The 26,015-nt window shown below is 39.1% G+C and overlaps 3 protein-coding genes and 2 long non-coding RNA genes across 9 annotated transcripts in view; 4 read left to right on the forward strand and 1 right to left on the reverse strand.

Annotated features, from left to right (window-relative positions):
* On the forward strand, positions 1-2,138 carry LOC125559925. The gene is made up of 2 exons (XR_007306598.1): positions 1-1,202; positions 1,497-2,138. It is a non-coding gene; the product is annotated as an uncharacterized LOC125559925 (long non-coding RNA).
* On the reverse strand, positions 1,595-22,944 carry LOC5503176 (lactadherin). 2 transcript variants are annotated; one of them, XM_032371447.2, is made up of 3 exons: positions 22,842-22,944; positions 3,457-3,797; positions 1,595-2,089 (listed from the first exon to the last, which is right to left on the reverse strand). In XM_032371447.2, exons 1-3 carry the CDS (start codon positions 22,876-22,878, stop codon positions 1,946-1,948), a joined length of 522 nt encoding a protein of 173 aa, XP_032227338.1. In that variant the 5' UTR covers positions 22,879-22,944; the 3' UTR covers positions 1,595-1,945. The 2 variants fall into 2 exon arrangements, with proteins under 2 accessions (XP_032227338.1, XP_001624268.3); XM_001624218.3 differs by lacking the exon at positions 22,842-22,944 and adding an exon at positions 17,376-17,517.
* On the forward strand, positions 3,753-17,930 carry LOC125559926. Its single transcript, XR_007306599.1, has 2 exons — positions 3,753-3,859; positions 17,513-17,930. It is a non-coding gene; the product is annotated as an uncharacterized LOC125559926 (long non-coding RNA).
* Positions 7,624-17,169, forward strand: LOC5499552 (cuticlin-6). Of its 3 annotated transcripts, none has more exons than XM_048722213.1 (5): positions 7,624-7,667; positions 13,620-13,840; positions 14,710-14,892; positions 15,032-15,219; positions 16,691-17,169. In XM_048722213.1, exons 1-4 carry the CDS (start codon positions 7,643-7,645, stop codon positions 15,191-15,193), a joined length of 591 nt encoding a protein of 196 aa, XP_048578170.1. In that variant the 5' UTR covers positions 7,624-7,642; the 3' UTR covers positions 15,194-15,219; positions 16,691-17,169. The 3 variants fall into 3 exon arrangements, with proteins under 3 accessions (XP_048578170.1, XP_048578169.1, XP_048578168.1); XM_048722212.1 differs by lacking the exon at positions 16,691-17,169 and adding an exon at positions 15,448-15,668; XM_048722211.1 differs by lacking the exon at positions 16,691-17,169 and having other exon boundaries at positions 15,032-15,668.
* Positions 21,167-26,015, forward strand: part of LOC5503167 — a 10,455-nt gene continuing 5,606 nt past the window's right edge. The window contains exons 1-2 of one of the 2 annotated variants that reach the window (XM_032371445.2): positions 21,167-21,322; positions 25,250-26,007. In XM_032371445.2, coding sequence (XP_032227336.2) covers positions 25,375-26,007 — 633 coding nt within the window. In that variant the 5' untranslated portion in view covers positions 21,167-21,322; positions 25,250-25,374. Of the gene's footprint in view, positions 21,323-22,968; positions 23,106-25,249; positions 26,008-26,015 lie in introns of those variants that run through there. The other variant, XM_032371446.2, reaches the window with a different exon arrangement.

The raw sequence follows: 26,015 nt of genomic DNA on the forward strand, positions 1-26,015 counted from the left end.
TAGATAAGGCTTCAGCCAATGGAAGTACCTACCCCCCAGAAGCAGCCTTTCAGTGTTCGACCCGCTGGGACTAGGGTCTCCATTCGTGCTGAGAGCTAAGTTAATCCTGCAAGAGCTCTGGAGACAGCAGTACGATTGGGATGATGACATAACCAGACCACTTCTCGATGCTTGGGAAAATTGGAAGCATGAGATGACCGATCTACGAAACTTCTCTGTTCCCCGGTGTTATCTCAAGTCAACTGAAGAAATCACTAGCACTCAGATCCACATTTTTGCAGATGCGTCAGAAGAAGCCTTTGGAGCAGTGGCATACCTTCGACACAGGCTCTAAGTGGTAACATTGAATGTTCATTTGTTCTTGGAAATGCCAGACTAGCACCCCTCAAGTCACTAAGTATCCCTTGACTTGAGCTCCAAGCAGCAGTTATGGCGGTCAGAATGTCGCAAGCGATAACCAAGGAATTGGACATCCCGCAGTCTCACGTTTTTACTGACTCGCAAAATCATAACATTCATCTCGCGAAATCATAACATGCGAAATCATAACATTCGAAAAATTATATATGCAGGGTACATGGAGCTTTTTACCAATCCCGTGGCTCGTTACATTTGAACCAAACGACAACCAGCAATAAGAAATCGCTTCACTCCGGCGGCTGGTGCGCGGGGGGTCTAAACAAGCTTTCTGTCGGTAATTTGCAGACGGTTATAATGGAACTATGTCCGGCTGCACGCAGGCTATCACGATGGCAGTCCATCTCGAGATTGCTCACTTGATGATGACAGACAGCTTCATTATGGCATTGAGAAGGTTTACGGGATGTAGGGGAAACCCTAAACATACCTACAGCGGCGGGGGAGAGGGAAAACATGTGTGGCTGACTGGGATTACGTTGGTAATAATCACGGACGGGAAAGGCTGGTACGATGACTCAGTGCTGGACGCGGCTCTCGCAGGTCTCACCTCACCTCACCTTACAAAACCTCACCTCACCTTACAAAACCTCACCTCACCTCACCTCTCTAAAATAGCTACTCTCATAACTTGCTTTCAGACTTTGGGCAGGAAAATTCGGGCACTCGCTGTTGAAAGTGATTCGATGCTTGGCTTGGATAGACTCCAGTCGATCTGCACTCGACAACGTCGTTAAAGTCGCGGATTAAGAAAGTTGGTCCAGATGGCCTCTGCTGTAAACCACGTAAGTTATCCTAGTATCAGATATAAGGAGCGTAGCCCATACATACATACTGGACACCGGCGGCGCGCTAAGTCAATAGGCGACATGCACCGAGTGGCAGGCTTGAGGACACTCCGGGTTTTGGCGGCAAAATAACAAACATTATTCAGAGCTGACGGATCAGCCAAATAAATATTTTTAGTTTGTCCAAGGTCACTCGAGCCCATGATAACTCCTTTCAGCTTTCGAGTTAGTGGGATTCTAATACATTCCGACTTTGCTCATAATTGGAAGGTTACTTTCTTTGACTTGCAGGTTCATGTTTCCAAGAGAGTCTATCACAAGAAAAGAAAGAAAGAAAACAAATTTCTCGCGGATATTATATCATAGATACTTATCAGATGTACACTCTGTTTGTAGTGATTATTTTAATTATCTCTTTATTTGAAATTCAATCTATCAAGTTCACAGCTGCAGATTAATTTTGGCCGCAAGGCCGCAATAGACATTGTGCAAGTGCAAGTTGCAGGTTGTATTTTAATTTGGTTTCTGTCTGATCGCTAAAATTACATGAATTATTTGCCTATATATCTATCTATCAAAAGACATCAGCCTGTGTCTTAAGCGGGCTCTTTTTCTAAAATCTTCTCTAGAATTTAAACTATGATTTCTAGAAATTTAATAAAGGTTCTCAAGTAAATACTAGCACCCTTCACCAAGAATGGAATTCTAAAATGGAATAGCCCAGTGCAAAGATATCTAAGTCAAGCTGCACATCCATAAAACTCCGCTCTCATAGTGATATGATCATACCAAGCCTGAACTACAACCCTGACGAAACGCGCTTTGATGAAAGGGGAGAACTCGTTCTTCACCACAGTGGTACGGTCTGAGTTACCAGGGAAAATCTGTAAAAAAAAAAGCTCAAAATATAATACCAACAACGACAACATAAAAGCTTTCTTCTATTAACATCAATTGTACCCCTCATATTGATAAAGATTCTTCCAAAGATTTCCCCTTAAACTGTACTCATCACACTGTCTGACGCGTAAACAGGGTGCGCGCGCAGACCCCCCTTGTCGGCCAAATAGTAGGTCACTTCCTATTAAAGAATGTCAATCACCCACACCTTTGTTAATGGATGTCATTGAAAATGCAGCGATTTATTCTCAAGGAAACTTCCAAATAACAGTCTAAAAATGGAGTATAATATGTTATTGAAGATATTTCATTGAAAATATCTTGTTCACTTGCTTGAATTAGCCGATGGAAATGGATGTTTCGGTGACTCGCCATTTAGCGGGAGCATAGAATGGCGGTGTGATTGGCCTTTTTTTTTAGGAATCTTTAAATCCTATGCTCTTTCCATATAATACCTTTGACTGCGCCCCCCCCCCTCCCCCTCAGCCAATCCTTTGTACGCGCATGAGGTGTTCCATTTATGATAACCTTAGGAAAGAAATGCTTGATGTTCTGGGAAAAGACAAAATTAGATTCCACATCAAGGAACGGCTTTTCATCTACTCTTAAACCCGCCAAAAACGGTGCGAAAGGCTGTTGCAAAGCACTTTTTTCTGTGTATGTGTATAAGGAAAGGACATAAGGAAATATAATAAGGAAAGGAAATATAGAAACATATTGGTTGAAACAACCTATGTAACAAAAATTATATGGTACCAATAATAAAACATCTACATGACGTGTCCTTACCTTAATCACACCATTCCCGTCTTGGTAACTCTGCCACTGATCTCCCATTAGACTGTATTCCACTGTACACGTGTCCTTACCTTAATTACACCATTCCCGTCTTGGTAACTCTGCCACTGATCTCCCATCAGACTGTATTCCACTGTACACGTGTCCTCACCTTAGTCGCGCCATTCCAGTCTTGGTAACTCTGCCACTGATCTCCCATCAGACTGTATTCCACACTGTACACATGTACTTACCTTAATCACACCATTCCCGTCTTGGTAACTCTGCCACTGATCTCGAATCAGACTGTATTCCACTGTACATGTGTCCTTACCTTAATCAAACCATTCTCGTCTTGGTAACTTTGCCACTGATCTTCCCTCAGACTGTATTCCACACTGTACACATGTACTTACCTTAATCACACCATTCCCGTCTTGGAATCTGCCACTGATCTCCCATCAGACTGTATTCCACTGTACACGGGTTCTTACCTTAATCACACCATTACCGTCTTGATAACTCTGCCACTGATCTCCCATCAGACTGTATTCCACTGTACACATGTTCTTACCTTAGTCACACCATTCCCGTCTTGATAACTCTGCCACTGATCACCCCTCAGACTGTACTCCACACTGTACTCAGACACCCATTGGTCATTGTTTCCTATAGGGCGCCCCTGCGTTGCAACATGGGTAATCCATGTGACTCGGCCCAGGTCCACTTGTAGATGCTCGGCTTTTCGTACGGTCTTGGCTGCCCATGCACCCCAGTGTATCCCGCTAACTCGTTGGTTATTCAGTCGTCCGTAATAAGGGGCGTATTGTTGGGAATACTGAGACGAAGCCGTGATACTCGAGTCAGGAATGCTCCCATCTTCCATTCCCAGAGGGTGCGTTTTCTTAGCACAACCTGACAAGATTCAAGGAGTGGCAAACCGCTGTTATTCTTCTGACTTTACCTACACACTAACAGTTAGTAATCTAATCTGAACGTGTCGGTTAATACTTTCTCGCATACGTGTTTCTGTCATGTTTATTTGGGCAGGGTTTGCAGTATACACTTATTGTCTTAAACGTCATGTTTGAGAAATTTGGATGTTTCGTTGACTTTCCCCTATGGTCCATCTATTTTAAGACGCCATTATTTATTTGTATTAGAGAAGTTAGAAGGTTATCTGAACCCCCCACCCCCCTCACCCCTTAATAGGATTTTCCTTACCCTGTCAATAGACGGTTTTAACGAGATTACAATAGAATTGTTTTTTTTTTTTTTGCTCGGGTAGGTCGCGAGGTTAGTTTATAAGGCTTATAAGGGTTATTTTAGCATAACAGCTTAGGGCAAGACATTTGTATGTAAGAAACCAAAAAAAAAATGTTATTTCGTGAAAGAGATTTGTTTGCAAATTCATCCACGGCGTCACAACAGAAAAATCTTTAAGCTGTGAGGCTGCCAACCTTAATTCAGCTCCACTAACTTTTGTATCTAGCGAGTCCGCTATTATACCACATAATGACTAGCAGTTGCAGAAGAATGGACAGTTTTGTTTAAAAAATACCAAAAACATCGTATCTTTCAAAATTATAAGTGCAGTATTAGTTTGTTTCCCAGGTAACAGCCATATAAATCTCTCTCAAAATGAAATAGCTACTGACTTAGTCCATTTCGGACATATCTTAACTTACAGTTTTTTCAATTGTCGATTATGTTAACATTTTTCGGTAAACGTACCTTTTATATCCGCTCTTATATCCGCGTAAACCGAGTTTTCCATTTTCACGAGTTCACGAGGAAGGTTTACATGTGTGACCGTCATTCGTTTGCATCTTCCTTTTTTCACGTCGTAGTTTATGCTGGCGCAGTTTTCCTTGTCGTCATAGCAGAGTTTGTAGCATTCCCAAAGTTCCCCAACTTCTGTCTCGTCGTAGGGAGATGCAAGGAGCGAATGACCAAACATAGAGTTCCTTGTTTTCTGAATGGCCGATGCGAGAGGGAATAAGAGTAGGCAAAGGAAGAGAAGCATGTCTCTTAGCCGTGTGTCTTCGGGGTTTTTGAATAAGTGACTCACATAATGAAATGCAACTTGTTTTGAAAGGAGGGTACCGTGCTGAGATGATACAATTTATCCTCTTGGGAAAAAAATGGGGATCATACAGCATAATAATTGTGACCGCAAATTGCAACTTCTTTTCAAAGAATGGCATCCTGCTGGGAGATGATACAATTATCCATTGATGAGATGACTTTAGTTTATTAAAGGGATAAATGATGGAAATAACATAGTTTGCTTATTTGTCTGCAAAATGCAAGTTTACTAAAAAAAAATCCCCCATGATAAAATTGCTATACGCAACCCCCTTCAAGTATCTATCGGCCCCTATCTATATGCAGTAGATACCCCATCTGAAAATCGCACAATGTAACACCCCAATGTAACGTAGAATTTTAAATATTTTGCGTTTCATTCATCTCTTATCATTTCTCCCATCTTTGTTTTTTAACCCTTTTATATCATTAGGTATATTGAGTTTTATTGAAGCCCAAAACCCGAAATGTTTCTTGAAGCATGGGGACCTTGAAACTAACATAAAAACAGAATGGGGAAAATACAGCATGTTAATTATTTTAGCAAATTCCATCATCTCTTTCTGCAAAGAATGGCATCCTCCTAGGAGATGATACAGCTTTCCTTTTATTAGATGATTAAATGAGTTATGAGTTAATTAAAGTAGATAATGGAAATAATATAGTTTGCTGATTATGACTGCAAAATGTACGTTTATTTGCGAAAAATAAATAATCATACAAAATCGCCAATACGCGGACCCCCTTCAAGGTCCCAAGGACCCCCTTGGTGTATCTATCGGCCCTTCAATCTAGTACCTACGCCATCTGGGTGATCGCACAACACCCCTTGAGACTTGTTTCTTAAAGTATCTTAAGAATTTTTAATAATTACAAATATTATTTTGCGTTTTATATTTATTTATTAGTTTTTCCATCTTTATTTGTTCAACCCTTTCTACTTTTTTCCGTATTTAAAGAAATGCTTTATCTTATGGTAAAGGTATTTTCGAGTTTTACTGAAGCCGCGAAATTACACGAAAATTCGGTAAATGCATGGGGGGATCCGGAAATATTTCGTAGTAACTTTTACTATAATATTCGAGCCCGAGAAACTCTTTATCATGAATATAATTTTTTACATGCGATTCACTACTATAAATATGGCATGTTCTCCTCTTATGATATTATGCTAACTGTCCGTTGCAAGGGCGACTTTTTCGAAATATTAGATATGTCAGATCGTATGCAAGTATAGATATATATTTTTTCGGGGTCCGGTATCCCTGAATATAGCGCGCTCTGATTGGCTCGCGTGAGGTCCGGTATCCTACGATCCGGACCCCGCATTATCGGACCGCTCACCTCAAAACCTCTAAAATGAGTTGATTTGTAAAATAATTATCGAGAACTGGCTTTTTACTTCCGAGTTTACTTCCGATTATGCTAGCATTTTTTGGGTATTTTTTTGTGAAAACGAGATTTTTTTCTCCCCCCCCCCCCACATTTTCTACATAATTTCCTCAAAATCTTACCATATTCTACATGTTCTAACCTGTACATGTTTGATTGTGTTTTGTTTTGTTTTGTTTTAAAAAGATCCTATCAGGTGGCGAAAGCTTTTTGCCACGGATAAATGGGACCCTGTATCGTTCTTGCATTAATTATTGCTAAGAAAGAAAAATCATAGCTTCGCTAAATCTAAGAGATTTTAAAAAGAAAATCAACCTCCAAAACACTTGCCTTGATTAGTTGTATGCACAACTGTCGCTTGTGACTAATCTTAATAGTCATTTCACGGGTTATCGAGGGTAAAACATGCGATACAACCCCTGAGGGCGACAGATTAATGTATTAGTCAAACAATTTTAACAATCTGGTGTTGGAGATATGCTAAGACTTCTGGATTAAAGGCGGCTCGATGGAACTTGAGGATTACATTCAAGTGCTAACCAGAAAGAAAGGGTCGCATTATCCGTCCCTATTTGAGTGGCGTCACGTTTGGCTGATAAATCTATCCCCGCGAGGGGTAACACAACTACCAATTAGCAATCGGGCGCCAGGCATAAAGCCATTTGTTCCCCTTCGTTTAATAAATATTATTTATATCCCAGGATTGCTTTTTCTGGACATTCCTTTGTGAAGATCCAGCAATGAAAAAGTGCTAGCTTGTCCCAAGACGACTAGGCAAGGGATGGCTGATGGTGTCTGACAATTACGGGAGTCCTGATGGTTAGGAGGGCATCACGATGCTACATTGGACAGGAACTGAGTGACGCTTACTTCAGAATCCATGCACCAAACCCCACAGATGGATACAAGTAAGAACTCCTAGACAACGACTAATGCTTCTCGACTTTACTTAGCCTGTTAGGACGCTGTTTAGTGGGAATTCGGAAATTCCTGTTTTTTGAGGATTTAGGATTCCTGTGGCGAGCAGAAAAGGATCCTTAACACCTCCCCCCTAAAACACAAAGGAGAGACTGCTGGCAAACAAGCCTCCACTAGAAAAAATAACTGCTTGTGGATCAGCTTTCTGTATTGTGTCCATGAAAATGGCGATTCTTACAATTACTGTACACTGTACATTCCTAAAGAAAAAAAATGTAAATAGATATGTTATCTAGTGTCAATAAAGCTCCTGAGGTGAAAGATCATTAGGCATAGCTTCGTTTCCTTTGGTTTTCACAACGATGGAATGCGAAAGCATGGCGAACGGTAAGTTGTTATATGTGCCTTCCAGGCGATTTTGAGCGCCGATTTGAGACCATAGGCGAAAGGAAATGTGTATAATTCTCGCTCTGAAAATGTTTTTGACTCTTAAGACCCAGCTTGAAAGAATGACAAGAAATCATGCTTTCGATGGAGACTAATTCCCATAATGGCCACGAGTGTGCCAAGTTCTGTTCTGTTCCGCAGCCCCTTTTTTTGCTGGCTGGGAAGATTCTAGACCCCTCGGTTGCTGAGAAAAAAATCTTCCCGAATTGTTTTGCGGGCAAATTTGTGGAGCCGAACTAGTTGTGCTTGGAATATTTTTTGGGGCGCTGGAGCGGATGCTTGGGGAAAAAAACGTCCCGATGGGTTATACGGGGAGTTATTCATGTGCGAATGCCTAACCACTGCTATGGATGGGAGAAAAAGGAATGTTCCCTCCTGGGAATAAGGAACAGATAATATTTTCCTTGCAACTTTTAAAATGGACATTTTCGGCATCATAACATATTAAGTAGAGTGACCGTCTCAGACCATGAATTTTTTTGTTCAGAACAAAAATACCATCTTTTGCCAGGAGAAAGACCTTGATGACCTTAGTATTCTGTGAAAGTTTGAAACGGATCGGATAAATATTTTTGGCTTGACAAGGGGAAAATGTATTTTTCGATAATTAGCGATTTTAGACAATGTCTAAAAAAATAAAAAAATAAAAAATTGAGCCGGGCGGCAAAAATCAAACTTGATTGATAGATTAGGTCGTTGGTAGTTTTAGTATTTTTCTTAATTTTTAACAGATTTTTCAATTATTTTCTGTTTTTCGTACTCCGTAAATAAGCCCGGAAACGAGGCCTATATCTTCCATGGGACGTGGAATTGCACAATTCTTTTCACTCTATGTATACAGCACTTATTGTACTTCCAATATATCAAATAAAATTTTGTGGCAATTAAAAACACGAGTTTTGATGAGGCGATAAACAGCCCCACTGAGCGCTCATATTTCAACAATTGCAAGACAATGGTTGTCGTAAAGGCACGTACCTTTGCATCGGGGCACCTTTTATCGCCAAAACAAGTTCAAATAAATGCGAAACGTGGTCCTGGTAGACTCTAAATAACATCTTACAAGGCTTATCTAACCGTATAAGTTCAAAAGAGCACTCGATAACACTAGGTAAACCATTCGATCGACCTCGAAATATACGCAATCGTACGCCACGCTTCTCGTCGAATTTAGTCCTTCATAGAAAGCTGTACTAGAAATACATTAACATGGCATATTTCCTTATTTTTTTAAAAAAAACGAGGAAATATGCCATGTTAACGTGTTTCGAGAAGGCGGGGTTGGCATACGGAAGCATAGGCCGGTCCGGTCACGCGTGAAGTTTAGTTTTGAATTTCACTTTGTGACTTCAACTATCAAATTGCAATCTGTTATCAAACTCCAACTTTCAAATTAAAGTCTATTATCGAATTCTAACTTTGAAATCGCTCTCCAATATCGGGCTACAACTTGAAAAACAAAAACAAACTCCCAAGTCGCTCTATTTTTTAGTCAACATAAAATTGCGCCTTCGCTTTTGAGCTAGCAAGTCACTCTCGCAAGTCAATCAACGCTTTCGATTTTCAACTTCTCTAATTGCTCTCGCTTTTTAACTTCAAAATACAACTCACAAACCAAGCTCGCTTTTCATCTCCAAAATACAACTCTCAAATCATACTCGCTTTTTATCTTAAAAATTGAACTCTCAAATCACACTCGCTTTTCATCTTCAAATAAATTCAACTCTCAAATCAAACTTGCGCTTTTCATCTTCAAAATACAACTCTCAAATCACACTAGCTTTTCATCTCCAAAACACAACTCTGATTAGTTGTTCAGCATGGCCCGCTTTCTGTGTCCTCACTGTAAACATTCTTCAACTGTTGTAAAAACGCAAAAACTAATTATACGTATCGCTTATTTTAAAATTGAACTTCGATACACTTTTCTATAATACTTTTAGCATTGCAAGTCTATTTGGGCTGTAAGTCTCAGATTATTACTAAATTTGTCTCAACTCAAGCCTACGGAATTGTATTTATTACGCTTTTTTTTTCTTCGTACTCACACTTCAGAAGCCCCAATGTTCTCGAATAGCCTTGTTTTGTTTATTATTTAGTTCGAAGGCTCCAGCGATACGAAGCGAAAGTACGATTTAACTTTGACTGTGTTTCCGAATCAGACCAAATTAAACTGTGCTTTTTATGCTAACACAAATCGCCTTTTGTTTTTGTCCTTTGTCTCCCAGCATTGAAGGTACTTGGGTACGTTTATCTCAAATATTTTTTTTCGAATTGTTATCTTGTTTTGCTGTCCGACAAATAGCGCCGAAATTCAAAGCTCATAGATCTGCATGTTGGAAGATACAGCGTACTTGGGCGCTCCCAAAGGTCATACTCTTCAACTTCTAACAACTCCCAGCACACAAAATCTTTGGACAACATAGCTGATTGGAACATCACAGGATGCTGACTTTTATGGTTAATCATCTATATATATATATATATATATATATATATATATATATATATATATATATGCTAAGGCTGTTAGAAACGTCGTTCCAATAGATTGAAATATAAATTTTGCTACTGCCTGACGTAGATTTTAATAACGTTTAAATTGAGCAAAAAGACAAAAGCATGTGTAACATCACTCACCTAGTTGCCTTACGAATAATTGGAAATAATGTACTTTATTAATGTCGTATTTAAAAGTCTTTAAGATATTTTGAATTGGCATTACCCAAATTTTTCGTTTTTTTTTTGTGGAATAGTTTTTGTTCCGATAATAATTAAAAAAGTTATTGCGGATTTTCTTAGGCCTGACCATATGACCCCCTCTAATGTACACTTCACGAGAACTTTAAAGGTTGTATTTTTTAATGCTATTTGATGCATAAATCATGTACAATAGAAATTGACATACGTTTGACTACGACTGTCAATAAACATTTTAGTCGTTTTTGATGGGCTTGATTTCTTAAAATGTCTGGTTTAGCGAGGCCTGACCCCCCTCACAGTTATATTTTCACCAAGGCGACTACCTTACCCGGTGAAAACGCTCGCTACAGGCCCGCTGGCATTCTCTCTTGATGCCCGCAAGACCGTACTTTGAAGAAGGCCCGCTAGCGTCCTTTTCAAATTCAGGCCCGCTGGCGTACCTCTAAAGATATGCCCGCTAAACACCCGCTACCATGCCTTGACGAACGCTCGCAATAATGTCCGCTAGCGTGCCTTCTAAGACAGGCCCGCTACTTGCCCGCTAACGTGCATTCTAAGATAAGCCCGCTTAACGCCCGCTAGCGTACCTCCACAAACGCCCGCTACTCGCCCGCTAGCGAGCATTTTTTAGTAAGGTGAAAGGAAAGACAGCAAAACTTTGAGCCGTTTTTGCTGGACAAACCCGTACTCGGGCTAGCCGGGCCCTTTTAATAACTACTGGGCCTTTGACGCTTGCCCGCTGGGCGGGCAAAACTGAAACACATTTGTTTTTCAATTTTATTGAGTCAACAACATTACGGTACTTACTATAAGTAAGTACCTTACTATAAGTACTTACTATAAGTTTACTCAAAAGGGAAGGTGCAACGGTATACGGAGTTCCGTGCGGGGACTGACTTACTAAATTAAATAATTCAAGTGGCACGTAATTCTGTGACATGCACAGGTGAGGTTCCCAAAGTCCACGTACAAGGATGGTCAGCATTAAATTTTGTGTGTTCTCTATTTTAAACAAGTTCGTAATGCCAGCAGCAAGCGTAAAATCAATTTACATGGCGATCAACTGACGGCAGCGGGTTTTCTGGACGCTAGCGGGCATTAAACTGGAAACAGCAGGCTTTATGGACGGTAGCGGGTGTCAAACGGGCGGTAGCGGGCCTTGTGGATGGCAGTGGGCCTAATGGACGCTAGCGGGCATTAAATGGAAAACAGCGGGCCTTATGGACGCTAGCGGGCATTGAGCGGACTTCGGCGATCGTTACTTGAACATAAACACCCGGCGGTTCTTTGCAAGACACAAGCGGGCTTCAAGAGGCATCAGCGAGGAATAGGCACGCTAGCGGGCCTCGATGACTTGTTGATAAGCGGGCCTTATTGAAAAGTAGCGGGTGTAAAAACGGACGCCAGCGGGCGAAATCTACGTTTGTTACGGCAGTGGGTACCAACATTATGCACATAGCCTCATGCCCAGTACGTATATGTCCACCTGTATCTGAAGATGGAGTCACTTTTAGCATTTCCGATACTTTCGGTTTTCTTGGCGTTGGCAAATTTCACGGCAAACTCTGGTGAGTAGAAAGTTATATAGTCCGGGAGCCACAGCGCTAAGAAAGGTGGTTAAAGCACGATAGTTGCTTTACTTCAAAGGCTGAAGAAAAAAAAACATCATGCAGAATTGCTTGAATCTCAATGAGGAACATTTTAAGGGTGGCAGTATAAATGGAAACCTGGGGAACACATTTAAAATTGTTCCCGATTTCCTAATTTCTCATAAGCGCAGTTTTACCAAACAGCTATAGGCTCAATTTCCAGCTCGTTTCTGTGAGCCCGCAGTACGTGCCCCCAGTGGTTCAAATGAGGCCTAGCGACGGCTGGAAATCGAGCCTAATGCAGCTACGGCGAGCAAGTACTCGCGTAAAGCTTACTGGGTCAGTACGCAGCTCTTCGAAGTTGCAATTTGATTGGCGTAAAGACCTATTGTAGCCGTATCGTTGGTTTGTAATTTAGAAGACGCGCGGTTTGTCCTCAAATATTGGTTAGGAAGAATTTTTTTAGTTTTCAATTTTTTTCTTTAAAAATTTCCTCAAATTGTCTATTACAAATTTGATCTGATCTGCCCTCTCCCCTCTAACACAAGTTGCGTAGCTATCGGAAATAACAAATAACAAACGTAATATCGGCGACAAATCATTGGAGGCAAAAATTCAAATTCTTCAAACATTGTGATGACAGTTATAGCGTAAAAATAAAGACAATTCAATCTCGAAGTTTGTTTAGGTCTCAGTTTTTTTTTTTAGCGGAATGTTCTTCTTTGCACACCGATAAATCGCATTTTAGGCACGTGGAAGGGGAGCGGGGACAAGGGAAGGGGTTTAACACGTGTCGATTTGAGTGCTGGCCCAACTAACAGTCTCTACTGCCGCACGTACATAAACTTACATTGACATTACTTTAACTTAGGAGGGTCCAAACTTGGTCAGCTCTCAAAGTAGACGAACATTTTTTTTTTCGATTCACTGGCTCCCGGACTATCACTTGAAAGCCGTTTTAGTTAATTTCGATTTTTTTTTTTTAAACCTTTACATTGATAATTAAGTTTGGAGTAAATAAAAAGTATAAGCTTTTTAAATCTGATAAACGCTCGACAGATGTTCGGATAGTGTTCGTGCGTCATCGTATTTGGCCGATTGGATTTCTGTAACGAGCACCATATATTCGGCACTTATTTTTTTGCATTGATTTTTTCTTAATCCGTGTACAGCTCAGTACAATATCTGACACCTTCGTCAGATATTCAGATAACGTTGGACACGTCAAATTATAATTATAATTTATATAGTGAAACCCCTTTGAATCGAACCCACAAAAATAAGAAAAAAATGTGTACGTTATGTACACATGTGGGCCGTATTTCAATTATCGTAAACGTTTACAGCGTGCTCACGGATCAGAAATTGCGCGCGACTCAACAAAAAGGTATAAAGCCTAGAAAAGCTTTTTTATTGTATAAGAATCGACAACTCTTATAAACGTGGGCGAAACAACCGTGTAGTGTGGGCGGAACGAACCAGGCTTAACAGTGTTCACTTAGTACAGTTTGTAGCAAGCAGAATAAAGCAAGTAAAACCTTATAACATTCTCTCAACATCTTGTGAAAAAGGCTTAACAGTTGTTTTCTTCTTCATACAGTTTGTAGCAACAAGGCAGACATCGCCTTCTACGTCGACGTATCAGGGAACCTTGGGCAGAGTAACTTGGAGCGAGTGATCGAGTACATTCTCAAGTTTTTAGACAGATCTGACGTCGCTCAGGACAAGAACCGAGTTGCTGTTGTCGGGTACGATGTTGTCCCACACATCAAGCTGACGCTCCAGGGGAGCGCATTTTTATCAAACACCGACATTCGAAAGGTACGAACAGGGCATATCAATATTTGGGTGACCTTAAATCTCGCTCGGCCAATCTCTTGGAGGCCTGGGTCTAAGGGCTTTTCAAGACTTGTGTGATAAAGATTTGACCAAGCGATAAAGTTTTTTTGACACATTTTTGCCTCGAGTCTCAAATTGAAAGGAATCAGCATTTTTCACCATGTTTTATGGAGATCAGGGAGCGGGTAAACTTTAGCTCTTCTAAATATGGGCATCAATGCCCATATAAGGCAATGCATACGAAGGACACTATCCGTGGGGAATATGTTTGATATGTGGGGGTGGGGCCTTTGACTACTGACATTCAACAAAACTAACGGGGGATCATTGACATTCGAGAGGTACTAACGGGAGGGAAGAGGGAATCACTGACATTCGAGAGGTACTAACAAGAGGGGAGGGAATCACTGACATTTGAGAGGTACTAACGATAGAAGGGAATTAATGACATTCGAAAGGTACGAACAGGGTGGGGGTGTGGCCTTTGACTACTGGCATTCAACGATACTAACGAGGGGGGAGGGAATCACTGACATTCGAGAGGTATGGGGAAAAGGAATCACTAGCATTCGAGAGGTACTAACGGAGCGCGGGGGGGTGGGGGGGAGAATTACTGATATTTAAGAGGTACTAACGGGAAGGGGGTGATCACTGACATTCGAAAGGTACTTAAGGATGGGGGAGAGGGAATCACTGACATTAGAAAGGTACTAACAGCGGGTGAGAGGGAAACATGTGTGGCTGACTAGTATTCTTTCAGTGATTTCTTCTTTTCAATGATAAGCAAACACTTGTCTTGGGATTTGCAGTTATACATTTTAACCAATAATCGTCCTGCCTTTTTGTTTAAGATCATCCAAACCCAACTAAAGTTCTCTGACAAGTCAACACGAACCGACCTTGCATTAGAAAGCGCGCTAAGCTTGTTCCAGAGGGAGCAGAGGAGTGGAGTCCCAAAGACCTTGGTCATTATCACGGACGGGAGAAGCTGGTACGATGACTCAGTGATGGACGCGGCTATCGCAGGTCTCAAGGTAAGTACTGCCAATCAAGCACTGCAAGCTCCCCTCCCCTCCCCTCCCCTCCCCTCCCCTCACATTTAGTCACCTTGCTTCGCCTCAACTAGCCGCACCGCACCTAACTAAAATAGCTTCTCTCATAACTTGCTTTCAGGCCTTGGGCGTGAAAACTCTGGCAGTCGCTGTTGGAAGTGATTCGGTGCTTGACTTGGATAAACTCCAGTTGCTCTGCGGAACACTCGACAACGTCATTAAAGTCGCGGATTACGAAAGTCTGCTCGCTTCCGCTAATACCACATTCAACAAGGTGGTCTAGACGGCCTGTGTGCTGCTATAAACCATGTAAGGTATCTTAGGTATCACGTGACCTTTTGAGTGGCAATTCGCGGACTCCGAATCACTTCAGTGTTTAGGGATCAGCCAGAGAAACGCTTGTTTGTAGGCTGAATGTGAGCTGCCAATATATATTTTTAGTCGGTCCAGGTCATACGAACCCCTGAAAACCCCAGTTTCTCTCAGAGTTCGAGTTAGTGGGGTTCTAATGTATTTTGACTTTGCTCATAATTGTAGGATTCTCTCGCGCAAACGAGACTCCACCATTGATGTATTCTTGGTTCATGTCTGCCATCAAAAGAAAACAAAGAAATTAAAAGCCGAGGCATAGAAGCGACAATAGATAAATATGATAATAATAAAGTTTCAGGATTAATGAACTTTTTAATTAAAAAAATGCTATCTACACAATTGTATAACAAATTAGAATAAACTAATATTGCTGGATCAGTACCATATGACACCGGATCATCATTTCCTAAGGAACTAGAGGTCATTATCTAACGGGAGAAAGGAGATGCCTAATAGACCACAATACATGGGACTATTCGGGATTGGGGAAGAGAAAGCAAATTTCAAACAGATAGTATATCATAAATAGTTATCAGATGTCCACTCTGTGGTGATTGTTTTAATTATCTCTTTATTTTGATTAGTTTAATTGATTAGTTTTTAACCATTAGAAATATTATCATAAGTATTAGTATTAAGATATAATATATCTATATATATATATATATATATATATATATATATATATATATATATATATATATATATATATATATATATATATATATATATATATATATATATATATATATATATATATATATATATATACATATATATATATATATATATATATATATATATATATATATATATCCGTTATATATGTGTAAGATAGAGTTTCAGCGAAATTATTGAGTAGAATAGAGTAGGATGTTTGTTGTTAATATGTTGTATGTATATGTTGTTTGTATATTATTATTATTATTATTATTATTATTATTATTATTATTATTATTATTATTATTATTATTATTACTATTATTATTATTATTATTATTATTATTATTATTATTATTATTATTATTATTATTATTATTATTTGAAATTCAATCTATCATGTTTACAGCTGCAGATTAATTTTGGCCGCCAAGGCCGCAATAGACATTGTGCAAGTGCAAGTTGTAGGTTGTATTTTAATTTGTTTTCTTTCTGATCGCTAACATTACATAGATTATTTACCATTATATCTTTATCATTATATCTATCAAAATAAACCACCATTCTGAGTATTAAGCGGGCTCTTTTTCTAAAATCTTCTCTAGAATTTAAACTGTAATTTCTAGATTTCCAAGTAAATACTAACCCTCCCCTCCCCTCCCCTCCCCTCACCTTTAGTTACCTTGCTTCGCCTCAACTAGCCGCACCGCACCTAACTAAAATAGCTTCTCTCATAACTTGCTTTCAGGCCTTGGGCGTGAAAACTCTGGCAGTCGCTGTTGGAAGTGATTCGGTGCTTGACTTGGATAAACTCCAGTTGCTCTGCGGAACACTCGACAACGTCATTAAAGTCGCGGATTACGAAAGTCTGCTCGCTTCCGCTAATACCACATTCAACAAGGTTTTCTAGACGGCCTGTGTGCTGCTATAAACCATGTAAGGTATCTTAGGTATCACGTGACCTTTTGAGTGGCAATTCGCGGACTCCGAATCACTTCAGTGTTTAGGGATCAGCCAGAGAAACGCTTGTTTGTAGGCTGAATGTGAGCTGCCAATATATATTTTTAGTCGGTCCAGGTCATACGAACCCCTGAAAACCCCAGTTTCTCTCAGAGTTCGAGTTAGTGGGGTTCTAATGTATTTTGACTTTGCTCATAATTGTAGGATTCTCTCGCGCAAACGAGACTCCACCATTGATGTATTCTTGGTTCATGTCTGCCATCAAAAGAAAACAAAGAAATTAAAAGCCGAGGCTGTATATGCTGTGGGGCCGACTTAAACCAATAAATTGCAGTTTTAGTTCTTTTCCGGAAACAGCCATATAAATCTCTCTCAAAATTGAATAGCTAACTGACTTAGAGTTCATTTGGGACATATCTTAACTTACAGTTTTCTCAATTGTCGATTATGTTAACACTTTTCGGTGAAAGTACCTCTATCAGCTCTTGAAAATGGAAATCTCTGTTTACGCATATATGATATCTGCGTAAACAGAGTTTTCTATTTTTATGAGTTCTCGAGGCATTCACGTGTGTGACGGTCATTCGTTTGCATCTCCCTTTTTTTCTAGACCTGCCACAAAGTCGCCCTCTTTGATTCTGGCGCAGTTCTCTTTGTCGTCATGACAGAGTTTGTAGCATTCCCAAAGTTCCCTAAAATCTGTCTCGTCGTAGGGAAATGCAAGAAGCGAGTGGCCAAACGTGGAGTTCCTTGTTTTCTGAATGGCCGATGTGAGAAAGGATACGAGTAGGCAACGGAAGAGAAGCATGGCTCTTATCTCTGTGTCTTCTTTTGGTTTTTGAATAATTGACTCACATGATAGAATGCATCTTCTTTTGAAGGAGTACATGCTGAGATGATAATTATCCTTTGATGAAACAAAATGTGATTATACAGCATGATAATTGTGATCGCAAATTGCATCATCTCTTCAAAGAATGGCACCTTAGGAGATGACTTTAGTTTATTAAAGGGATAGATGATTGTTATGATTGTTATTGATGGTTATGTTTACAATGCTGTGCCGTTGTTTGTGTTTAGCCCGAGAAAAAGAGAAAACGTATTGTTTTGAACATAAAGGCTACTGAAGGTAAAAGATTGAGAAAAGAAGGAGAGCAAGAAAATATATTGATTGCCAATAGTTTTCGCAGGATACAATTAATTACACAAACCAATTATATTCTGCTTACATCACATTTAGAGCAATGTCCGAGCCCCCAGTCTTTGTGATGTTCACAGTAACATTTTCCCTGCTAGCAGGAAAAGTAACATTGCCTAGGGCAAGCAAGTTACATGCTAAGTAATTACATGATTTAGTCGGCATAGCTATGCAATGACAAGGATATCTTGGTCTCGGGGGAGGGACTCCGCTAAAAGCAGATGGGGGTGGTTGTTGATGGGAGAGCAACTTGGGTGTGGTCAGCAGAAATTCTTACCCCTAAGAGATAGCAAATCGGGTGTGATAGAAGGAATGTTTTAACCCTTAGAGATAGCAGAATAGGAAGAGCCATTAAAAAAACCCTAAGGAAAAGCAGTTGGTCAAATGTTATACCCTTAAAGATAGCAGAATCAGGAAAATCCTTTAACAATTGGTAATAGCTGGTAATAGCTATGAAATGACAAGGATACCTTTTTTCAGGTGATTTCAGGTGAATAAAGCAAGGACTAAAGTATAGCTGTCATTATAGGCTGGCTGAAATGACAGCAGATGTAAATAAATGTTTTTTTTATTTTCCTTTCTTGCTTAGTAAAATTATTCAATCAACGCACATTCCTATAGCCAACATACTCTCTGCTCTTGCTCTGTTGATACAGAGCAATCTCATACCAAGGTCCGAAAATATGGAACCCTCTCCCTAGAGAACCCCCGACCCTTCCCAGTCCCCAGAGATTTTAGAAATATCTGTAATTAAAAGTTACTTACTGCAATTTATGTGCATTTATTTGCATAGCTAACAACAATAATTTTTTTTGCATATGTAACATCAATGGAAGCTGGCTACACTGTTATTTGCAAATGTAGATAGTCTTTTTTTTCTTTTAATTTTTCTATGCATTTGCACAATGGCTGGCCCTCTACATGACTGATTACTATTCATGAACATGGTTAGGAGAGACTCATATGTACTAATTGCAGGGTTAGAGGGCTTTGAATATTTGAATGGAATTTTAAATAAATTTAAATATGGTTGTTTGTCATTAGAAGGAAGATGGATTTTATACAGGATATAAAAGAAAGGATGGTGAAGAGAAAGGATAAGAAAAAGGATACATGAAACGGATTTGATTTATCAAGGATTTGTAGTTTGGTATGCAATAGATATAGTAATAAGGTTTAGTTGTTAGGTTTATGGGGTATATAGTTTTGGACTCTCTAAGGCCCCATAGTACATAGCCGTAGCAGGCCTAGGCATAGTGGGGGGACACCACAATACAAAAACATTAAGAATACAGAAATGCAGGACAATACAGAAAAATTAATAAAACAATGGGGGGTGGGGGGAGGGTACAGCCAAGCCCCTACGGGTAATTTCCTATTTATAATTTTTGATCTGTTGTACAATCTGTTGTACATCTGCTGTACTATTGACTGCCTAAACTCAGTCATGTTTTTCTTTCAGGAGAGTTTGACAGCTATATATAATATCAACTTTTTTCTTATTTATTCAAAGGGCACATGAACTTAAGGGTCGCTTTTTCTGAAAAAAAATCTTTGTAGATTCTCTGAACTATACTAAATAAATACAACAAGACTAACACAAATAAATAGGGCCCAATTTAGCAAGATCTTAATGTGTGGCAAATTATAAATATATTTTCTGTATCAGTTGTCTATCAAGTACAACTCTATTTTGTATCGGTTGTAGGTGAACTTACCAACCTTCAAGAAGGGGCGCAGAAGACGTTTGGAAGAGGCTTCTTGTTGCATGGGGGTTGGATCATGTGGCGAAGTGCATCGAATACATTTGAGCATAACGAGTGGGATTCGATCATAGACAAAGTCTCCAGCGAGATAGAGGGGGCTCGTATGGTAATCGCCGCTAAAAAGAAGCTATTTCCAAGGTGTTTTCTACCACCAAATGGATGAGTGTTGTGAGAACCGAGTGATGATTAAGGTTGGTTAAGGGGAATGTCTGTTCAAGCTGTGATACGCATTTTAAGTACGACAGATCTGATGAGTTTATAGACTTCCATGAGAATAGGCATAGGATAAGGAAGAAGTCTTTCTACCTTTCTAACTTGGACAATATGCTAATCCATTTTGATTTAGGGTATAGTTCTAGGCAGTCTGTTAGCTAGGTTAAAATGTTTTAAAGTGTTATCTAGTAAATCTAGCGACACTTTTAACAACAGCTTTGAGAGAGCAAAATTTACCCACAACCCCCCCCCCCCCCCAAATATCCGAGGTAAAAACATTCTAGCGCTGTTGTGAAACTTGTCACCTAAACAAACTTATAAAGTCAAAAGGGGCATTTAAATCTTAGAAAGAGGACCAAAATATAACAAATTCACTACTTTTATGTTTTTGTGAAAGCTATGTGTGAAAAAACGGTTGCCATGGTAACATGGAGCGTCATCACCACATGTCAATGGCATCAAAACGTCCGCAGAAAGATTTTAGGAAAAGTCACAGAGTTTTAGCCTTCTAGCTGCTATGGTTCAGGAGTTATAGCAATTTTCCCGGAAGGGGGGGAGGTCTTAAAGAGCCCCCCCCCCCCCCAGTCTGAATAGTGTAAAACCATAACACACACAACGTATGACACACACAACGTATTCATACACACTCTGAGCTTGAGGTACCAATTCAAAATGCATCGATGGAGAGAACGCTTAAAGTCAGACAAATTGTGGCGATATGATGTGTGCGATAAAATAAAAAAGATAATAATAAAAACGGATTTTAAAAAGGTTACAGTGTCTTTTTATTAACTTGACCTTTTTCCCCGTTATTTGGGTAAACTAGGTATTAGAGTTACTTTAGAGTTACCGTGTAAAGCAACCCTGGGTACCAGTCAGTAATAGGCGCATAGTAAGTAAACGAACGAAGCTCGAGCCTCTGATGCCCATTAGGCATCTTAATCAACGAAACATAACCAAAAATTTCTCAATGAACTGACGTTTTTAGGGATTTTATAAATTGCATGTTAATTATGGTCTTGATTCAATTAAGGAAACAAAAGCCTTTTCTTTCCAACGGAAGTCTATAAAAAGCCATTTGACAAGCGTTTTTGTTTACAATTTGTGTTTCGCCAGCCATTTTGAGTTGGCATTGTTCGAATGCAGTGGTATCACTGTAAAGCTCCAACTTTGCATAAGGTGTACACGAACTCAATGTGCCTGGTTAAAGAGAGTGTGTAACGATTACAAGTCCAAAAAGACGGTATGTATTGAGCTATTTCTGGACGCGAAGAAACATCAGATATGATCGAGAAAGAGCATCAGTTAAATGATTTGTTGTGTCTGATTTTTCGTGCATTTTTGTATGGGCATGATGTTGAAATATTCTTCAAAATGATACTGTGTGTACTATGGGGTATTTTGCTATATCTCCCGCTTACATTACATAGAATCATAAGCAAAACTATATGTGTTGTTCAAGTTAGTGATAAAGTATACTTAGTTAACAATCAAGTCTTTACTTCGTACAAATCCTTGATCAAAACAAGCAGCAGAATAAAACAAAGAAGTCTGTTTACACATTTGCTGACTGCTAGACACGCACGTCGATATAAAAACAGCTAAATAACGTTGATAATTACTAACTGTGTTCTATTAATTTGTACAAGAACGATTCCTAATTATCATCTTGAGCATTTGAACAGGTTTTCACAACAGATAAACAATTATTTATGACGCTTATTAGTAAATCACGTCTGAATGCATTGTAAATGGCCTTGAATTGATACGAAATACCACTTCTTATTTGTTATGAAGGGTTTTCTAAGCGATATAAGGATATATAAACAGTTTATTATGTAATTTTAACATGAAAACTGAGTAGATGTACCAATTAATAATTGGTTATTTTTTAGTGAGATAAAAAACGACACTTATAGCCCGCCCAGAGGATTAGGGAAGTAACCTGTTTAAAAAATAAATAAAGTTAAATCAGGTGTTCTATACAACGTCAATTTTAGCAAATGGTCAAAACTTAAAAATTCTGTAAGTAACCATGATTAAGTTATCCCGACTTATTGAATTGATGTTTTTAAGAGATCAGTTTTTTGCGTACTCAAAACCACTTCACTTAATATTCCGGATTAAGTGTCATGTACTGTCATCATCTACTAATGGACGACATTATCCTTTCGACTTCTCAAGAGCAAACGGAACAACGCACAGAGAAAATGAAAGGAAATAAATATTACATTTAACAATTCTCAAGAAAATAAAAAAGAATCTACTTTGTAAGACAGAATCACTTAGCCTCAGCCCACAACCTTTTTAATGTCGACAAAATACAATAGTTTTCAACTCTTTTCTTTGATAGAATTCTTCCTTTTTTCTTCACTCGTATCTCTAATTCATAGGAAACGTCGCTACCACATCCAACAAACTCGTCCAAATACCTGAATATATATATATTTTCAGAATCAAATAAAAGCATTTTTTCCCAATAAAAACATTTTTTCCTGTCTATTTTAATTCCTATGAAGGTTCGCTTGTCTACATCCTACAAAGTAATTTTTCAACAATTCATATTTTTCTGCAAAATTTCATATGGAATTTAATATTGAATTTATCTTCTTTCATCTCACTTTTATTTCCTTTCTTCCTTTTTTTTCCTACAACAACTGTCAGTACTATGAAATCTCTGAAAAATTGTATTACTAATAAACCTTTTTAAAGTGTTGTGAATTATTTGTGTTGATGGTTGTTTTTACCTGTCCCACACTTACCGGATTTGCGGTTAATTCTCGCCTTAGAAAATAACATTAACCACTAAAGGGGTTGCGTGGCTGACGTGTATGGACAGTTGGAGTGTGTTCTATACACTGGAAAACATTAACATTGAGCATTACATATACAAGATAGTATAAACTGATATAGCAAAATTATTCTGAACGCCTTCAGACTGAAACTTCATTGATGTGGATCCAAGAATTGACTTTAAATGGAAGCTAAATGCACGTAACTCAATTGCACACTAAGAATTCAAAAACGTAAGTAAATATTATATCCGTGTTGGCTTAAATCCAAAGATGTTGCTCATTTGAAATATGTTTTTAGCGCCAAATATGATATAAAATTTACTCACCGAATAGCGTTACGTATGTTTTTTATTTTTCCTTTTTTTCTGGCATGAATTTATGATTTCAATGAATTCAAAATGTTGTTGAACAGAAGCAATACAGAGACCACAACACTAGCTTTCTACCATTTTTCGATTTTGAGGGGAAAAACTGCCAGAACAAAAAAAAATTACATGATGTTTAAAATGAGTAAATAGAATGCTCAAATATCTAGCATACATTTAAAAATCCCTAAGTCACTGTATTCTTATCATGTTATAAAGTGGGATTAGCTAGATTGTTTTTCTATAAATGGGCTTATGTTGTCTGAAAAAGACATTCTTTTGAAGAAAGTACGATTTTCTTGTCACGTTTGCTATGACAAGCCATCAAAACATCCACGAAATCTAAAAATCACGAGGCTTTCACCCTCTATATATCGTTAAAATCCTGAGCATGTACGACATCGCAACGGCATGGTTAAGATACTTTTAGATTTACTTAACCAATGCTGTCACTTGATGAATAATTGAGGAGTACAAGCATTTTGGAACAGACAATGTTTGGATTTAGCTCTGTGTGAATTTGTGATAAACAAAATAAGAACGACAAGACAACGGATTGAAAAAAGACGATATGAAAAAGGTAGAGATATAAAGAGGCACTAAAAACGTGTAAGTCTCGGTTTCATTCGATCCGCAAGTACACAGTGGACTCTATCGATATTCTCGATATTCTGATATCGGTTTCAGTTCCCGCCAGCTATAAAATACTAAAATGGAAAATAATATTGATTTAACGATGTTATCGATAGAACGATTTAGTTTTTCAGTCCTTTGCCATATTTTCGTATCCAATGACCATTGTTCTTAGAATACAGTATATTATCCAAAACGTCGGATGATTTTCGTTGATGTGCCCGAGTCTCGAACCCAGGCTCCTTCTCTATTTATGCGTCCTTAGTCTCTCTGTTCAGCGGACCGTGCAACCATGCCAGATATTAGCGTGAACGGGATAAAGACTCTTCAAGTGTGAGTCTACAACCTTTCTTAGAGGAAAAACAAAGATAATAATGTGAATCGAAATGTTTCAGTGCGAGCTAAACACCGCTTATTGGACTAATACCGCATTCACACCAGCACTTAAACTAGTTTAAAGGTATGGTTAAATTAAACTGGTTTAAATATCTCCCAAGAGTGGACAAAACCAAGAACAAAACTGAATAGACTGTGCTTTACACAGTGACCACTTTGCTTTGACTATTTTGACAAAAAAAGCATGCTTTCTGTGGATGTGTGATTCGGTGACCTTAAGTTTGCCTCAAGCTAGTTGTCGTAGGATGCAGGCAGGTCTAAGTGACATGGTGTTGAATCATGGCGCCGGTCGGAGCGGTAGTGTCTTTCTATGATTCTGTTTCTGGGGATACAATATATACATTAGATATTTTGAGTAGTTTCTTTTTTCACCGTCATGTATTCGTTCGCCTTTTCTTTTGTTTTCGCTCGCTTTCTCTCCTGTGATTTCCAAATAAGACGTGACTGACATTTTGATAGCCTTATCATAATTCACCTTCCCCGCTACTTTCCACAACTCTTTGCGAAGCACACATGAAAACAAAATCAGTTGGCAAAAAAACTGTAAACAAACAAAGTGGCGTCGGGGAAGTCAGATGGCCATGAGCGTTCGCAATGAGTTGTGGGAAGTAGTTGGAAAGTGAGACGCGCGGTGTGTAGATGAATCCAGTTATGTCCTAACGCTTGTGTGCGTAGCTGTGTAGTGCACATATTTCAGTCCTTCTTGAATCCTGCCTGTTACCGGAATAACGCAAGAACAGAGAAATGCGTTATGCTTAGAAGCATTAGGTAATGTTTGTGCAAAACGCAATTAGAACTGAAATGAGAAACTCAAGTAGTGAGGTCTCTGGAGTCGATTATTGTATGCAATGTCGGCGGGAAGACAAGAAGACGGGAAAAAGCAAAAACACACACGGACAAAAATATGTTTCGCTAAGGTGCTCTCTTAGGCAGTGCAAGTAAACTCATTGTTTATCTCTTTTTCTTTATTATTGTTTATAGGAGTCGAGAGAACAACATCAGCTGCTTAGCGGATGACTATATGGACGGCGGGGGCAAAGCGTTTAAAAGATAGAATAGGGAGTGCAAAATATAGCAAATAATCTATAAGCAAATACTGGAGTAAGATGCTCAAGGTGAACACCATCAAGACAGGTCTATGGTGGATTTTGCTTATCTGCGCCTTTGGTTCGCAGTTCACAGATGCAACGATATCGATAATAGCATCATCAGATACTTCAAACTTATCGACAAAGTTCAATAGCTATAGGAATGCCACTAATTTAACTCTCCAAGAGCGATGTAAACAAGGACTTCCCTTATCTATTGCCGTCTACCCATACCCACCTTACGTCAGAGTAAAACCAGGAGCTGAACTGGACAATGGTCTTCGTCGATATACGCTAACTGGCATGATTCCCGAGCTACTAAGCAGCCTCCTAAACTCCTGCTGTCATCCCAATACCAAAGTGGAATTCGGTACCGTTCTCCCCTCTCTCCGGGCGGCTGAGAATATCCTATTTGATAAGTTCTTCGATGTGGTGTTTCCTATTTATGGGTATGACGTCATCGAGTACGCTTTTCGTGGTCACGTGTTTGTGCGCTTGTTCCAGGCCCCTCGTGTTGTGTTGCTTGTACAGGACGCCCATAGTGATGCCGGCAAGACGGACGCGCTGATAACGACCCTGGGGCGAGCTTGGCCTATGCTTGTGTTCATCCTTGTCATTGCCACGCTTGCAAGCATGATTTTATGGTTTTTGGTGAGTGA

The sequence above is a fragment of the Nematostella vectensis genome, chromosome 14 (genome assembly GCF_932526225.1).
Source record: "Nematostella vectensis chromosome 14, jaNemVect1.1, whole genome shotgun sequence".
Lineage (NCBI taxonomy): Eukaryota > Metazoa > Cnidaria > Anthozoa > Actiniaria > Edwardsiidae > Nematostella > Nematostella vectensis.